The sequence below is a fragment of the Macaca nemestrina genome, chromosome 2 (genome assembly GCF_043159975.1).
Source record: "Macaca nemestrina isolate mMacNem1 chromosome 2, mMacNem.hap1, whole genome shotgun sequence".
Taxonomy (NCBI): Eukaryota; Metazoa; Chordata; class Mammalia; order Primates; family Cercopithecidae; genus Macaca; species Macaca nemestrina.
In genome coordinates, this window is record NC_092126.1 from 15630098 (window position 1) to 15648624 (window position 18527).

The 18527-nt window shown below is 43.5% G+C and overlaps 1 protein-coding gene across 5 annotated transcripts in view; it reads right to left on the reverse strand.

Annotated features, from left to right (window-relative positions):
* The window catches only part of LOC105470949 (CKLF like MARVEL transmembrane domain containing 7), a 63777-nt gene that overhangs the window by 3454 nt on the left and 41796 nt on the right, over nucleotides 1-18527 (reverse strand). For 3 of the 5 annotated variants that reach the window (XM_011723308.3, XM_071090764.1, XM_071090766.1), the window contains exons 2-3: nucleotides 9002-9175; nucleotides 1819-1917 (exon numbers count right to left, since the gene is read on the reverse strand). In XM_011723308.3, coding sequence (XP_011721610.2) covers nucleotides 1819-1917; nucleotides 9002-9175 — 273 coding nt within the window. The remainder of the gene's footprint in view (nucleotides 1-1818; nucleotides 1918-9001; nucleotides 9176-18527) is intronic. The other 2 variants (XM_011723309.3, XM_071090765.1) reach the window with 1 other exon arrangement.

Below are 18527 nucleotides of genomic sequence, written 5' to 3' on the forward strand. Positions count from 1 at the left end.
GAGTCTGCGCTCTGCAGTACCCAGTGCCTAGGTATTCTCGGACCCACGCAACAGCCTCCACTTCACTACACCAGCACTGGCGTCCGGTGAGAATGGCACAGGGGCAGCTAAAGGGTAGGATTTTCAACAAGGTTTGGTTTTCTTTTCAAGCCCAGATGCTGCTTTACATAAACAGCTGCCCCCACTTCTTCCCTGGGTTCCTTTTCCTGGGCTCCTTTTGTACCAGTTGTCTGCAGCACATAATTAGCCTATTAAGAGCCTGTCCCGGCCTCTCATTGTCTGTTCTGCACAATTAGCACATTATATACCATCCCAGTCTCCAAGTGTCTGCATTGCATAATTGAACAGTTTATTATATCGCTACAGAATGCTATTCTAGACTACAATGCCTTGTTTGCTAATTGTTTCATGTGTCTTGTCTCCTAAGCTAGATGACCACTTTCTTATAAGCAGGGACCATATTTGAAAAATTTCTTCTAACTTCCTCATAGCCCAGGTTTGGTCCTAGGCACAAAACAGCATATGATGAATGTTAGCTATAGACATTCCAGGGCTAAACAGTTACGTGCAACCTGAATTACCAAACACAGTGGGAATCTCCCCAAGTGGGCCCGGAAACACAGTGGGCACAGGTCTCCTGCATGCCTCTTCCAGCACCCTGCACTGTAGCTGGGCAGGTGTTAAGCTGCAGGGGGCAACCATCCCTCTCTTCAGAGAGGGCAGAGAGAGGGGGCAGAGGGGTGGGGCGGTGGGCTGTGGGAGGGCCATGTGGAGCATCAGTGTTGGGAGGTTTGGCCACCCTCTACAGTGACCTTCTGCCCCCATGCTGACCTTCAGAGGACAGACTCCATCCCTCAGTGGAATTCCAGGAGCCAACCCACTCCCAGGCCAAAGTCTGGAAAGTTTTGGTAATATGTGTAAGTGAAAGACAATGAATGTCACATACAGAAAGAGCTTTTCTTTTTCTCTTTTTCTTTTTTTTAAGACACGGGGTCTCAGTATGTTGTCCAGACCAGACTCGAATTCCCGGGTACAGGCCTTCCTCCCGAGGGCCTGGGACTACAGGTGCATGCTACCACGTCTGGCTTCAGAGAGCTTTTCGTAAAACTCATTTTTAAAATCTTGTCTACTCATCAGTGAAGCCAATCAGTGTTGGCCCACAGGTCACTGAACTATAAACAGCTAAATCAGAAATCAGATGACAGGAATCTATGACTCTTTAAAAAACAGTATATACATCTGTATGTATATACATATATATGTATGTATATATCTCACAGGACTGTAGTTTTGTATATTTCCATCTGCTTCTATTTATGGCTATCAGATGGATCAATTTTTGCCTCTGAAAGATACAGGAGTATTATTTCCTGGCCTGCATACTGTTAAAAATCAGGAATGGCAAAGCTCAGGCTCATGGCGTGTATCTCTAACTGATCACAGTACATTTCCCACTGGGCCCAAAAGAGGCCCCAGACTCTGTCTCCGCACAGTGCTGAGGCATCCGACGAGCAGATGATCAGAGTGGGTGTGTGAATTAAAACCCGCCTGGCCCCCTGATTTCAGTAGTGGCTGTAAGAGAGAGTGGCCTGGGCTGCTGGGGCTCTGTGAATTTGCCGGCAGCCCTGACAATCCACCTTCTGGGACTGGACGCCTCTGCTTAAGGCTCTTTGAAGAGAGCTGATGACCGGATCAACGTAGGTGTTGATTCTATGAAAGGAATGCCCCAGAAACCAAACCCTTCTCTTCCCCCATCAGGAAGAAAATGAGCATTTTAAATATGAATTCATTCCTAAAGGCTCCCCAAAACGTCCTCACCGCTCCGGCTACCAGTCCGCTCTGATTGTAACTCTTGGAAGCTGCCACGATGGAGGCGATGAGGAGGAGCAGGGTACCGATTAAATAGTGCAGAAGTTCCTGGGGGCAGAAACAAAGCAAAGAAGTGGGTAGGATGGTCCATTCCTGGTTCGGGAAGAGCAACTGGGCATCAGAAGAGATGAAAAGAAAGGGAGAGAGTGACGCTTCCTCTTCTCCCTTGCAACACACAGATGGGATGAGCAATGCAGCTCGCAGGCAGCCAACGTGGGGGCTGAACAGGAAGAGGCCAAGCAAGACAGAAGTGATGCCGGGCAGGTGGGAAGGGAAGAGGACAGAGAGAAAGGAAGCTTCCGGTGAGAGCAGAGATAGCCACTAAGGACTCCTCTACTCCTGAGAGCAATATGTGGACAGTGCCTTCACCTTTGGCTAAAGCTACTAAAAGGCAAACGAGCTTCTTGCAACTTCCTGGCTGGAGAGTTTAAAGAAAGCTCCAGCTCTGAGAAGCACAGTGCCTTAAAGAGATATTTGCCTTTCTCTTCTGCTTCAGAGGAAGTTCTGGGCTAACAATATGCTGGTCTCGTGTGACTGACTGGAGTGTCTGCCCACTATGTGAACGGCCCCGAGTGTGGACCTGAGAGGTGTTCATTCCCGGGGCCTGTCAGACTCAGACTCTAGAATGAGGTCAGTGGCACTTCCGTGACGTGCCTGTGGATGTGTGGTGGGAGCTGGTTTTCTCACTCCTGAGCCTTCCTGCCCCCTCCTTTTTTTTTTTTTTTTTCAGTCGTTCCCTCTTCTCTTTTCTCCAGAAGAGTGCCCTCCCGGCCAAGCTCTGCCGATGAATTCACTGGCGGGACTAGTTCCACCTCTGCTTCTTGCCTTGGCCCATGGGCTGTGTATCTCCACCCCACTCACTCATCATGATTAATCAGCATCCTTGCAGGCCCTGGATGAGACCAGGCCTTTCAGTAGCGAGGGAAAGCTTCCGCCTCACCCTCTCTCTTCCCCATTAAACATCAGATCAGAGAAGAACTGAGGCTGGCGGCCACTTCCAGTGCTTGCCCTGAATCCAGGGTGCATCCATTTTCAGTTGTCTTCAATGAGAATTTAGAAATCATTCCTTCATGAAGTTTTGTCCCTTAGGGCAGGCAGCTATTAAATTTTGGAAAAGCATTCCAATTTAAAGCTGTAGCTCCTCTCAAAGCTATGTACAATCAAAGACCCTGGTTTCTCCCTTAGTGACTAGAAAGGAATATCACAAGATAGATCACAGAGATTTTAACTAAAGAGCAGATGAGTAACTGCAAGTTCCCCACCTCCAAGATTCTCACCTATTAAGACAGAGGAGGATGACACGGGGCAGAGAAAACCTACTTGAGAGAATCCTAACCGGAAGTACCTACACAGTATCTAACCAGAAATGTGTGGCTCAGTCTGTCCTTCCAACTTTCACTCCCCACGCAGCCCACTCTTGTGCTTGTCGCTGAGCTTCTGTTCTGTCCTTTGCTTGTTCAGTATCTGCATCAGGTAAGCCCCGGAGGAATTTGTTTTCAAAAGAAGCAGAAAAAATGCCATAGCTTTGAAAGGGTCCTTGGAACTTAGAAACACAAAGGAAATTTCTCTCAAGATAACAGTGGGTAATATGTTAAATGTGAACAATTAAACAATCTAATCAAGATGCAGAGGTGGTCAGATTGGATTAAAAAAACAAAACAAAACAAGATATAACTACAGTATGTGCTGTCTATGGGACAGAGACTTTATATTCAAAGATAAGGATATGGCATGCAAACGACAACCAAAACAAAGCCGGGGTGTCTGCACTGCATCAGACAAAATAGAATCGAACACAAAAAAAGTTACTAGAAATAAAGAGGGACATTTTATAATAATGAAAAGCTGAATCCATAAGGAAGATACAACAATTATAAACATATATACACCTAATAAAAGAGCCAAAGCACATGAAGGGAAAAATGAAAAAAATGAAGGAGAAAAACAGACAATTCAAAAATAATAGTTGCAGAATTCAATATCCCTCCTTTCAGCAATGTATGGAACAACCAGGAAGAAGGTCAACAAGGAAACAGAAGATTCAAACGCCACCATAAAATGACCAGACCTAAAAATCCTGTATAAAAACTCTATCCAACAAAAGTATAATATGCAAATATACAACGTATAAAAGTACATCCTTCTCAGATGTACACAGAACGTTGTCCAGGACAGACCACATATCAGACCATAAAACAAACTTCAATAAAGGTAGAAGGACTACAAAATATGTTCTCTGAACACAATGGAATCAAATTAGAAATCAAGAGCAAAGGGAAATCAGGGAAATATATAGAGATTAAACAACATATTCCTAAATAATGAATGGATCAAAGAAAAAAAATCATAAGAGAAATTAGAAAATACCTGGAAATGAATGAAAATGAAGACATACTAAAATTATGGAATACAAGTAAAACAGTTATCAGGGGGAGATTTATAGCTGTAAATGCCAATATTAAAGGAGAAGGAAGGTCTCAAATTAGATGACCTTCCACATCATCTTAGTCTGTTTTGCATTATTTTAATAAAGGAATACCCACGGCTGGGTAATAAATAAAGAAAAGATGTTTATTTGGCTCATGGTTCTGCAGGCTGTATAAGAAGCATGGCACCTGCATCTGCTTCTGGTGAGGGCTTCAGGGAGCTGAAGCAAAGGTGAAGGTGAGCAGGCATCACACAGCAAGAGGAAGGAAGCAAGAGAGAGAGGGGAAAAAGGTGCCAGCCTCTCTTTAACAATCAGTTCTCATGGGAACTAACAGAGCAAGAACTCACTTATTACCACTAGAACAGCACCAAGTCATTCATAAGGGATCTGCCCCCATGATCCAAACACCTCCCACTACGCCCTACCTCCAATACTGGGAATCAAATTTTAACATGAGATTTGGAGGGGACAGATATCCAAACTATATTATACATTAAGACACTAGGAAAAGAAAATCAAACTAAACCTAAGGCAAGCAGAAGAAAGAAAATAATAAAGATTAAAGCAAAATTTATTAAGGTAATAGGAAAACAATTAAAAAAATCAATGAAACCAAAAACTGGTTCTTGAAAAGATCAACAAGATTGACAAATCTTTAGCTAGACTGATCAGAGAAAGAGAGAGAGAGAGAAGATGCAAATGAAAGAGGAAACATTACTACTGCACTTACAGAAATAAAAAGGATATAAGAAATACAATAAATAATTGCATGCCAATAAATTCAATGACTTAGATGAAATGGACAAATTCCTAGACATATATACTACTAAAATTGACTCTAGAATAAATGACACAATCTGAAAAGATGGTAAAATTAGAGTTTGAATTAACAATAAAAAAAATTACCCAGACCCAGATGGTACCACTGCTGAATTCTACCAAATATTTAAGGAATAATTAATACCAATTCTGCACAAACTCTTTCAAAAGATAAAAGAGGAGGAAATATTTCCTAAATTATTCTGTGAGGTCAGTATTACCTTGATACCACAACCAGATGGACATCAGAAAAAAAGAGAACTACAGACCAATATCTCTTTTAAATACAGATGCAAAAAATCCTCAACAAAATATTAGCAAACTGAACATACTAGCATATAAAATGGGTTATACATTACAGCCAAATGGAATTCACCCCAGGAATGCAAGGTTCGTTCAACATATACAAACAAATCAGGCCAGGTGTGAGGGCTCATGCCTGTAATCCCCACACTTTTGGAGGCTGAGGAAGGAGGATCACTTGAGCCCAGGAGTTCAAGACCAGCCTGGGCAACATAAGGAGACCTCATCTCTACCAAAAACAAAAAAAAAAATTAGCCAGGCATGGTGGTGCACACCTGTGGTCCCAGCTACTCAGGAGGCTGAGGTGGGAGGATCGCTTGAGCCTGAGAAATAAAGGCTGCAGTGAGCCGTAATTATACCACTGCACTCCAGCCTGGATGACAGACCAAGATCCTGTTTAAAAAAAACAGAAACAAAAAAACGAAAAACAATGTAAGACACCATATTAATAATGGGAGAAAAACTCAGCACCTCAGTAGATATGGAAAAAGCATTTGGCAAAATCTAAGACTCTTTTATGATAAAAACACTCAACAAAGTAGTGCTAGAAGGGAACTTCCTCAACTTGATAAAGGGCTTCTACAAAACACTCACACCCAATGTTATGTTTAGTGATGAAAGAAGGAATGCTTTCCTCCTAACATCAGGAAAAAGATAATGATGGCTGCTCTGCCATTTCTATTCAATATTTGTCTAATTTATTCAACTAATTTCTTGCAATAAAGCAAGACAATGTTATGGCATCCAGATTATAAAGGAAGAAGTAAAAATATCTCTATTTGCAGATCCTGTTTATAGAATATCCTATGGAATCCACAAAAAATATATTAGAAAAATATATTAGAACTACTAAGTAGTTTAGCACAGTTGAGGACACAAATCAATATGCAAAAAGTAACTGGACTCCTGTGCACTTGCAATGAACAATCTGGAAATAAAATTAGGAAAAAAATCCATTTAAAATAGCATCAAAAATAATAAAATACTTTGACACAAATTTAATTTTAAAAGTTCAGGCCAGGCACAGTGGCTCATGCCTGTAGTCCCAGTATCTTGGGAGGCTGAGGCAAGAGGATTGCTTGAGCCCAGGAGTTTGAGGATGCAGGGAGCTATGATCTTGCCACTGCACTCCAGTCTGGGTAACAGCAAGATCCTGTTTCAAACAAAACACAAAAAACACTTTTACTCTGAAAACTACAAAACATTGAAAGAAATAAAAGATTATCTTAAAAAATGAAAAAACTTCCCATGTTCATGGATCATAAGACTTAATATTATTAGGAGAGCAATATTCTCCAAATTGATCTATGGATTCAACATAATTCCTATTATAATCCCAGCTGATTTTTGCAGAAATTGAAAACCTGATTCTAAAATTCATATGGAATTGTAACGATCCACATCAATCCTAAAAAAGAAGAACAAATTGGGAGGCTGCATATTTCCTAGTTTTACAACTACAAGGCTAGTTTTACAACTACAAGGCTACAATAACCAAAATAGTGTGATAATGGCATAAAGATAGACATATGGATCAATGGAATAGAATTGAGAGTCCAAAAATAAATCCATGTATTTAATGTTCAACTGATTTCAACAAGGTAAGTGCTAATACCATTCAATGGGGGAAAGAATAGTCTTTTCAACATATGGTGTTGGGATAATTCGATATCTACATGCAACAGAATGAAATGAATCTTTACCTCACACCCTATGCAAAAAACATTAACTCAAAATGGATCAAATACTTAAATATATGAACTAAAACTACAAAACTCTTGGAAGAAAACATAGAAGTACATTTTCACAATTTGAATTTGGCAATGGCTTCTTATATATAAGAAAAGCGTGAGCTTAAAAAAATAGATAAACTGAATTTATCAAAATTAAAACTTGTGCTTTAAAAGACACCATCAAAAAAGTGAAAAACAACAGAACGGGAGAAAATATTTTCAAGTCATATAGCTGATAAGGGACTTTTATCCAGACTATAGGAAGAATTCTCACAACTCAATAATGAAAAGACAAATTACCTAATTAAAAAATAGGCAAAGGACTCAAATAGACATTTCTTCAAAGAAAATATACAAATGGCCAAAAGCACATGAAAAGATGATTAACATCATTACTCATTGGAGAACCGAAAATCAAAACCACAGGAAATAACACTTTACACTCACTAGAATGGCTGGAATCAGACAGTCAGATAATAAGTGTTGGCAAGGATGTGGTGAAATTGGAACCTTCATACACTCCTGGTGGGAATGTAAAAGTGCAGCCACTCTGGCATACAGTCTGGCAGTTCCTCAAACAATTAAACACAAAGCAACCATATGACTCAGCAATTCCACTCCTAGATATATACCAAAGAAAAATGAAAATATGTCATTTTTCTTACATATGAATGTTCATAGCAGCATTATTCATAATAGCCAAAAGGTAAAAACAACCTAAAGGTCCACTGATGATGAATGAAAAACAAAATGCAGTCTGATCTATCCACACAATGGAATAATATTTGGTTATAAAAAGGGCTGGCATGGTGGCTCATGCCTGTAATCCTAGCACTTTGGGAGGCCAAGGTGGGAGGATTGTTTAAGGCCAGGAGTTTGAGATTGGCCTGGGCAACACAGTGAAACCTCATCTCTGTAAAAAATGCGAAAACTAGCCAGGTGTGGTGGCATGCACCTGTAGTCCCAGCTACTTGGGAGGCTGAGGTGGGAAGATCACTTGAGCCTGGGAGGTTGAGGCCACAGTGAGTCGTGGTCATGTCACTGCACTCTAGCCTGGTGACAGAGTGAGACCCTGTCTCTAAAAAGAAAAAAAGGAATGAAATAGTGATACATGCTACAACATGGATGAACCATGAAAACATTCTGCTAAGTGGAAGATGCCAGTTACAAAAGACCACAAATACAATTCCATTTACATGAAATGTCCAGAGCAGAAAAATTTTAGAGACAGAAGATTAGTGATTGCTTAGGACCGGAGGGATGAGTGTTAGGGTGGTGACAGCTAAAACATATGGAATTTCTTTCTGAAATGATGAAAATGTTCTAAAGATGACTGTAGTAATGGTCGTACAACTCTGGAAATATACTAAACTCCATTGAATTGTACCCTTGAAATGGGTGAACAACACAGCATGTGAACTGCATCTCAATGAAACTTAAAAAAATAATACAGTGGGGAGAAAAAGTCTGGCAACTTCTGACTGTCTCTTCAGCCCCTACTAGTCCCTTTTAGCCAGAAAATCTTATCATTCGATCCTCACAACAGCATCAGTACCCTTCCTTCCATGTTCCTTTTCTCAACTCATACACCCACAGCCATTCTCTGTTGCTTGAGAAAAGAAGCACGAGGCAATAGTCACAGCCTTCTTGTAGCTGGAAAGTGAGTTTTAAAAACCAGCAGGACATCAGGCAGAGATGTTCACCAAACAATAGGAAATTCAGGGCAGAGGCAGCAAAGAATGGTTAAAGAGGTGAGATAGGCAGACGGGAAAAACTCCGTCAGGTCTCAGTACGCCAGCTAACATCCTGACTTGTGCATGAGGAGGACAGGGCCAGGCCACTCTCTTACCGACAAGGGCCAGCTGATACAGGTGAGCACGCGGTAGAAGCGGAACAGGTGGACCAGGTAAAAGGCGAGGATCATTATCAAGTCGCAAATGGTGACCACTTCAAAGTAGCTGTAGGCGCTGTAGTTGGTCCACGGGGAGCTCCGCACGCAGATGAAGGCAATCAGCAGGGTGACCTGCCACATAAATAGAGACATCAGAGAAATGCTTGCCCAAGACGGGCACCCAGGGAATAAACAATGGAAAACAAACCAAGCATCCCCCGGCAGTCCCAAATTGAAGAACTGCTATTAATACAACTCAGGTTATTTCCACACAAACTGGCTGGAAGGTTGGAAGGTGCAACTTCATGTGGTACACACTTTGAAAACTACACACTGGCTGTGAACACTGATGACGGCAGAGACTGACTTTGTCCTCTCTGAAGTTCGTTAGATTGTGCTGGCAGGAAGCCCCCTCAGAAGCAGCAGGAAAACAGTAAAATATAAAAGCAGAACCATCCCTTTCATCCGCTGGATATCCACAGAGCAAAGAAGACAGCGTGATGGTGACCTGGGGTTTACACATTAGGTCCAATTGTATGAAGTTGCCAATATTTGATGGTTTTCGACCTACAAAGATGGCAATTCATACCTTACAGCTATCAACTGACAGATAACAAGTTACCATTTACTGAAATCTGACGTACATGATCTCACTAAGGCCATGCAGAACCCTGCCAGGTAGACAAAATCATCCCCGTGTTCATAAGGGTAGACTGAGGCATGCAGGTTCAATCTCAGTCCAAGGCTATCTGGCTTGTAAGCAGGAGAAGTGGAATTTGAATCCAGATCTGTCTGACTCTAAGGACCATGTTCCTCCACGTCAGATGGAGTTCTACCTCCCAAAAGTGTAAGCTCTCATCATAACAAGCCGAGAAAGGTGGACGGGTTCTCAACCCTGCGGGAATCCTGTTTAAGAGATGAGGCTGCTCGCCATCATGGCATGTGGTGAGAGCTCACTAAGAAATATCGCAGCACGAGTGAACATGCTTAACAGCCCGCTACTGGATTAATAATCAGATGAAATATTATTAGCAATGCATGAGTACAAGAGAGTAGAATGAGTAAGAGTCAGAGCTTCTGTGAAGGCCACTCAAAGAGAACACCTGTCTACTCCATGTACAGGACAAACCAGTAACACACAGGGTTCAATGTGTGTAAAATCTTAGAATCTATTTTATTTATTTATTTGTTTATTTTTTTTTTGTTTGTTTTTTTGAGATAGGGTCTGGCTCTGTCTCTCAGGCTGGAGTGCAGTGAACCAATCTCAGCTCACTGAGACCTCTGCCTCCTGGGCTCAAGCCATCCTTCCACCCTAGCTTCTCAAGTAGCTAGGATTATAGGCGTGTGCCATCATGCCTAGCTGATTTTTGTATTTTTAGTAGAGACGGGGTTTTGCCATGTGGCCCAGGCTGGTCTCAAACTCCTGAGCTCAAGCAGTCCGCCCGCCTTGGCCTCCCAAAGTGCTGGGATTATGGACGTAAGCCATTGTTTCCAGCCAGGAATCTATTTAAAATGCACAACCAACTTAGGAAAACGATTATTTTATACTGCCTCTTTCCTATAGAGGAGTGTTTTTTTTGTTTTTTTTTCCCTTTGACATGGAGTCTCGCTGTGTCGCCCAGGCTGGAGTGCAGTAGCATGATCTTGGCTCACTGCAACCTCTGCCTACAAGGTTCAAGTGATTCTTGCCTCAGCCTCCCGAGTAGCTGGGACTACAGGCATGCAACACCATGCCCAGCTAATTTTTGCATTTTTAGTAGAGACGGGGTTTCACCATGTTGGCCAGAATGGTCTTAAACTCCTGAACTCAAGTGATCCGCCTGCCCCAGCTCCCCAAAGTCGCTGTGATTACAGGCGTGAGCCACCACGCCTGGCCAGAGCAGTGATTCTTAAAGTGTGTGTGTGCGTGTGTGTGTGTGTGTGAGGGGGTATGTGAATGGGTGTGCGATTTTGTGTCCTGTGAGACATTTGGCAATGTGTGGATATATTTTTGGTTTACACAATTTGCGGGGATGGGGGTTGCTACTGGCATTTAGTAGGTAGAGGCCCAGGGTGCTGCTAAACACCCTGCAATAAATAGGAGAGCTCCCATAGTAAAGAATTACCCAGCTCCAGCCCCAAATGTGGCCCCTCAACTACAATACTATTGTTGAAAAACTGCTGTAGAAAATGTCAGTCTACAATGAGAATTAAATCACAAAATGGGGCCTGGTGCAGTAGCTCACGCCTGCAATCCCAGCACTTTGGGAGGCCGAGGCGGGTGGATCACCTGAAGCCAGGAATTTGAGAAGCCTGGGCAACAAGCAAGACCCTGTCTCTACAAAAAATACAAAAATTAGCTGGGCGTGGTGGCGTGCACCTGTGGTCTCAGCGACTTGGGAGGCTGAGGTGGGAGGATGAATTGAGCCTAGGAGGTCGAGGTTGCAGTGAGCTATTATTATGTCACTGCAGTCCAGCCTGCAAGACAGAGTGAGAGTGCGTCTCTAAAAAATCAAAATCAAATCAAATCACAAAATGGATCTAACTCCAGTTAAAACAGTTGATGCTGAAATGCTCCTAGTTTCTAAAGCCCCTTGTGGCTAGCCCGCTACCAAGATCCTCAGCAACAGGTACAACAGCTAAAAGAGGACTCTCAGCCGGAAGCCTGAAGTGGGCATGGAGAGTGCTCTGCTTACCAGATCAAAACAGAAGAGTGTGGCTCTGACACGAAGAGTCCCTCAACATTTGTGTATTTCCCTTTGCTAATGAGCAACGCCAAGGGTTTTCATTTTTTCGGTTCCTCTGAAGCTAGCCAGCCATGGTGATATAATGATTCACACCTCTGCCTTACTCAGAAGTGTGCATGATCGCCAGGGCTTTGCTGCTACGTCAGTCTTACTTCCAGGCCACACCTACACGGGGAAGTCTAGGGGTCTTCCCAGCCCCACACTGACCTCCTCATGAACTCAAGAAGTATTATTCAAGGCATGACTGAAAATGTAGATAATGTGCAATTATGCAGTGTGATTCCTAGGTAAAGAGGCAATTTTGCATCTAGTTTAATGCAGAGATTAAAATAATTTTCCAACTCTTCGTTGAAGACAAAGTTAGCTCTTTATCATGGTGACACAGGGATGTGGAAGTTTCCCAGCGCACAAAAGGGGCCTGTGCAGGTCTCCCCGCTCCGAGCTTCCAGGGCTGAGTACTGTGTGACAGGAAGTGCATTCCTGCTCTGTTAGAAACATCTCAAACCTCCGTGGGAAACGTGCTCATGAAATAACACTTCCTGAATTCGGTTCACTTGGCCTATGGCCGTCTACCATATGCCTTTCTTTAGGAAAGCCCAATTTTAGAAAATCTAATTTAGCCAGAGTATGGTGTGTGCTTATGCATGCTCCTAAAAGCTTCCTTTTTGCCCAGGGATTCATTCATTCCAAGTTTAAATAGCGAGCATCTTAGCCAGCACATTAAATTAAAAAAAAAAAAAAAAAAATTCACTGACATCAAACTTTTCAGAAATCCTTCTAAAGCCAGTAGGTAACTTCTGCAAATGCTGGGGCCCCCTGAATTATTTAGAGGCTTAATTCCTGGGTGTCAAAATAATCTGTACAACAACCCCCTCCCATGACATGAGTTTACCATATAACAAACCTACACGTGTACCCCTGAACTTAATATACAAGTTGAAAAAAAAGGAAAGGTGAAGTAGAAGAAAGAACAAGACAGCCGGGCGCGGTGGCTCAAGCCTGTAATCCCAGCACTTTGGGAGGCCGAGACGGGCGGATCACGAGGTCAGGAGATCGAGACCATCCTGGCTAACACGGTGAAACCCCCTCTCTACTAAAAAATACAAAAAACTAGCCGGGCGAGGTGGCGGGCGCCTGTAGTCCCAGCTACTCGGGAGGCTGAGGCAGGAGAATGGCGTAAACCCGGGAGGTGGAGCTTGCAGTGAGCTGAGATCTGGCCACTGCACTCCAGCCTGGGTGACAAAGAGAGACTCCGTCTCAAAAAAAAAAAAAAAAAAAAAAAAAAAAAAAGAACAAGACAACAGTGGGGAAAAGGCGCTGGGGTGTTTATCCCTGCCCTCCTCCCGCCAGCTCTACCCCTCTCAGGTGTCTTCATGTTCCCAGGTAGAAAAGCAAATGAATGGCCGGGCGCGGCGGTTCACGCCTGTAATCCCAGCACTTTGGGAGGCCGAGGTGGGTGGATCACGAGGTCAGGAGATCGAGACCATCCTGGCTAACACGGCGAAATCCCGTCTCTACTAAAAATATAAAAAATTAGCCGGGCGTAGTGGCAGGCGCCTGTAGTCCCAGCTACTCAGGAGGCTGAGGCAGGAGAATGGCGTGAACCCCGGCCTGGGCGAAAGAGCAAGGTTTCCGTCTCGGGGTGGGGGAGAAAAAAAAAAGGCACATGAACAGACATGCCTGAATTGAGAGACGACTGGAGGTAGGGGTTCCGACTTGAGGACCGAGTGAAGCAGCTGGGAGGCTCCTGGAAGACAATGTTTCTGTGGAGAGTGACTTCAAAGTGATGCTGTCCAAAAGGTTCACTTGTCTCTTAAGGTGCCTTCTAGCTCCTCTCATAACGGTTTCTTATTTTATATTGAACTGTCATAAAAATAAAACATCTAACATAAATGTCCAGGAGTTTATTTCATTTATTTTATTTTTTTGAGATGGTGTCTCACTCTGTCGCTAGGCAGGAGTGCAGTGGCAACATCTTGGCTCACTGCAATCTCCAACTCCCTGATTCAAGGGATTCTCCTGCCTCAGCTTCACGAGTAGCTGGGATTACAGGCATGCGCCACCATGCCCGGCTAATTTTTGTATTTTTAGTAGAGACAGAGTTTCACCATGTTGGCCAGGAGGGTCTCGATTTCCTGACCTCGTGATCTGCATGCCTTGGCCTCCCAAAGTGTTGGGATTACAGGTGTGAGTCACTGAGCCTGGCCTATTTTTTTCTTTTGAGACAGAGTCTTGCTCCAGGCTGAAGTGCAGTGGCGCAATCTCCACTCACTGCAACCTCTGCCTCCTGGGTTCAAGTGATTCTCCTGCCTCAGCTTCTCGAGTAGCTGGGACTACAGGTTTGTACCACCACGGCCAGCTAATTTTTGTATTTTCAGTAGAGACAGGGTTTCACCATATTTGTCAGGCTGGTCTTAAACTCCTGACCTCAAGTGATCCACACACCTCAGCCTCCCAAAGTGCTAGGATTACAGGTGTGAGCCACGGTGCCCAGCCATGTCCAGGGGTTTAAAAGTAACACTGCAAGAGCCCTCAACTCAAAGCAAGGGTCCCACAGACCAGCCATGACACCACAGAGTCACTGGAATTAGAATTCCAGATTAAAAACATCACTCCCCGAAACCCGTGTCCTTTCTGACTCCATTCTGTCAGAATTCTTACTAGAAAGAAGAGATTATTTTTTTGAAGGAGCAGAGGGTTTAAATTTCACAAGAGATGAAGCAAGCTGACATGATCTGAGAAAGTGACGGTCCCCTGAGGACTCTGGAACCAAACTAGTCTGGTTGCAGCTTGAGTGTACACCCGCAGCCAGCCAGGTGCCAGAAAGTTTGCCCAGGTTCTCAGCCTGGCTGAGTATCCTCCCAGAAAGAAATGAGATTTTGATGTCTAAGATGAAAAACTCTAGAGAAAACTCAAGAGGCAGTTTTCAAGAGATGCCTGCTTCTGAGCTGGGCTGGGGAGGTGTCTGGTGGTCTCAGGACCCTGTCTCCTGCCACCTATGCTGGGGAACATTTCCTCAGCAGACCTGAGCCCTCGTGCCTCTGCCAACTCTGGTCCACTGAGTGTGCCTGTGTCTTGCTAACGATGCCACCCAGACACCTTTTGTTTTGGAAGCCCTGGGCTGCATGCTGGTAGGTCACCCAACCCCATTCTCCCTGCATCTGACCTTGGAATGAAACTTCAGTGAGAGAAGGCAGGAGGCGGAGAAGTAACTGATGAAAGCCAACATCAAAAGTCTCAGACCCAACTCTAAGAGGCTTTCCAGGAAATCCCCAGGATATGAAAGCCAGGCTTGTTCAGAAAGTCAGAGATGCGGATGAGGATGCAGTGCCTGGAACCTGCATTTGTAAATGCAAGTGGGCCCATAAATGACTGCTTGGCAGTGGCAGACAGGAAGAGGAATGTGGTATGCTCCCAACTTTGGCTGAATTTTGCACTGAGTGTAAGGAGATTTACCCGTGCCTCCCTGTTAAAGTCATCATCATCTAATAGCCTTTGTGCAATCTCATTAACACCCACTGGCTGAGAAACCTGCCCCGTGGCTTCCTCTAGGCCCTGTCTCACTCACCAACATCAGAATCTTGCCCCAGGGTCTGCCCATGGCCCTATCCTCCCCCAAAACAAAACATAGTTCTGTTTTGTATCTACAAATGAAAATGCCATAGAAACCCGAGGGAGGGAGAATAATCTAGGAAACATGTCAGGGGTCCTGAGCTCTAGGACTTGGGCAGGTCAGTGATGCACCACTGGTTTCTGAATGTAACTGCACAGCAGAGTCACCTGTTTACAGCATACCGAAAACCAGATTCTATGTTGGTCCACGCTGGCGTTAATTCTGGAAGGACATAAGAATCTGGTAACAGCACTTGCCTCTGGGGAGGGGAAGTGATATGTAGTAGTTTTAAAAATCCACTTATTTTGTTTTCTTACATTGTAAGAATCACATATTAAGTTTCAAAAAAGCAGTTTTAAAATAACACATCTTAGAGATCTTTAATGTCATGCAAATATAATTTTACCTTTTTCTTTTCATTGGCTATATACTATTCCCCAGTACGGCAGTGGCTTTATTTAACCCAGGGTTTCTCAACCTTGGCATTACTGACATTGGGGGCTGGGTAATTCTTTGTTGTAGGTGGCTGTCCTATAGGTTGTCTTATCACAGCATCCTGGCCTTTACCTACGAGATACCAGCCTTTACCCACTCACCACTTGCAACAATCAACAATGTCTCCAGACATTGCCATAGGTCCCCTGGGGGACAAAATTGCCTCTGGTTGAGGAGACCTACTTAATCTTTTATTGGTGGGCATTTAGCACATCTCCAGTTTTTCATTAATACAAACAACCTGGCAAAGCATTAGACGTACTTCTTGGTAACTGTATGAATATTTCTTTTTTTTTCTCTTTTTCTTTTTTGAGATGGAGTCTCTCTCAGTCACCCAGGCTGGAGTGCAGTGGTGCAAGCTCTGCTCACTGCAAGCTCCGCCTCCCAGGTTCACGCCATTCTCCTGCCTCAGCCTCCCGAGTAGCTGGGACTGCAGGCGCCAGCCACCACGCCTGGCTACTTTTTTGTATTTTTAGTAGAAATGGGGTTTCACCGTGTTGGCCAGGATGTCTCAATCTCCTGACCTCATGATCTGCCTGCCTCCGCCTCCCAAAAGTGCTGGGATTACAGGTATGAGCCATGGCGCCCGGTCTCTGTATGAATATTTCTGATAGATTCCTAGAAGTGAAATTACTGAGTGAAAGCATATGCACATTTAAAATTTTGTTGTTTGTTACCAAAATGTTATCCAAAAGAGATACCTGTCTCCCTCCACAGGGAATCTTGCCAACACAGATGAATAGTATTTAAAAAGAATGGAAATAATACCTTATTTGAATTTTCATTTCCTTAATTACTTGTGGATTAGATATCGTTTCATATGTTTATTGGCTACTGCCTTTTCATGTTCTTGGCTTAATTTTCTATTGCTTCTATTTTTATTATGAATTCAAAGAACTCTTTATATTCTAAATACTAACTTACTTAGTCTCTTATAGATACTGCAAATATATTCTCTCCATTTCTCATTTGCCTTTATTTTTAGTCTTTTGTTTGACTAAAGTTAAAAGTTTTTATACAGTCAAATCTATGCATCAGTTTTTATAGTTTCTGGGTTTTGTGTCTTGTTCTCTATCTCAAAATTATTAAAAAAAAAAAAAAAAAAAAAAGGCTGGGTGCAGTAGGTGTAATCTCAGTGTTTTGGGAGGCCAAGACAGGCAGGAGGATAACTTGAAGCCAGGAGTTCGAGACCAGCCTTGGCAACATAGTGAGACCCACATCTCTACAAAAAAAATTTTTTAATTGGCCAGACCTGGTGGTATGCACCTGTAGTCCCAGCTACTCAGGAGGCCAAGGCAGGAGGATCACTTGAGCCTAGGAGTTAGAGGCTGCAGTAAGCTGTGGTTGGGCCACTGCACTCCAGCCTGGGTGACAAAGTGAGAACCTAACTCATAAATAAATAAAATAGTCTCCTACATTAAAAATAAATATTTGCTGCCTTTAAAAATATACATACAATTTTTAGCTGTTTAATCATCTGGGATTTATTTTATTATTATTATTACTATTATTATTATTATTTTTTGAGATGGAGCTTCACTCTTGTTGCCCAGGCTGGAGTTCAATGGCGTGATCTCGGCTCACTGCAACCTCTGCCTCCCAGGTTCAAGCAATTCTCCCACTTCAGCCTCCCAAGTAGCTGGGATTACAGGTGCCCACCACCATGTCCAGATATTTTTTTTTGTATTTTAGTAGAGACAGGGTTTCACCATGTTGACCAGGCTGGTCTCAAACTCCTGACCTCAGGTGATCCACCCACCTCGGCCTCCCAAAGTGCTAGAATTACAGGTGTGAGCCACTGTGCCCCGCCTGGGATCTATTTTTGTAGATGGCATGAACTAGAGCATATAGTAGGGTTCTGACTGTATCCAGTCAGTCAGTCGACTGTATTAACCTATCTACTGGACAGCTCATTCTTTCCCCATTGGTTGAAATGCCACCATTAATAAAAACTTCTATCCACTGTCCAATCCACTGTCCACACAGCAATCATCATCAACTTTAGAACACCTTAAAGTCTTAATGTAAAACCCTTCGATAGTCCCGTACTCTTGAATCAGTTTCAGCATCCTCTAATGAGGCCCAGTGGAGCTGCAGGTTCGGATCCCAGCTACCTCTGCTTCTCTAAACACATTGGGTTCCTAGAGTTCCTCACACCCTGCCCCTCAGGAAGGTCTCGAATATTCTCTTAGGGTACCTTTGCAACCTGTACTATATCTGTGTTTGTTGGTTAACTTGTTTACTGCTAACCTCCCCACCTAGGATGCAAGCTCCACGAGTACAGGGACCCTGTTGGTTTCACTTGTATCCTTTATGTGTCCTGCACATAGTAGGTGCTCAGTTCAACACTGGGTGAATGAATGGTTCCTGGGCTCATCCCGCCATCCTCTATGACAGCTCCATGACACTCTGTTGCATTTAAAAAGCCTACCTCCCTCCTTCACTGGTCTGTAGGACTTTAGGAGAGAACTGTGCTGTGTTTTTGCCAAACATCAATTATGGACCCAGCACAAGGTCCCTTGTGACTAGGAGAGGAGGTGATTTTGGAGGCTGCCCTCAGAGCCTCTTTCCACTTGGTAGAATGTACTCATCAAATGCCCCCAGAGGGTGCCATTCAGGCTCTCCAGGCAGACTACCCAGGGTGTGGGTA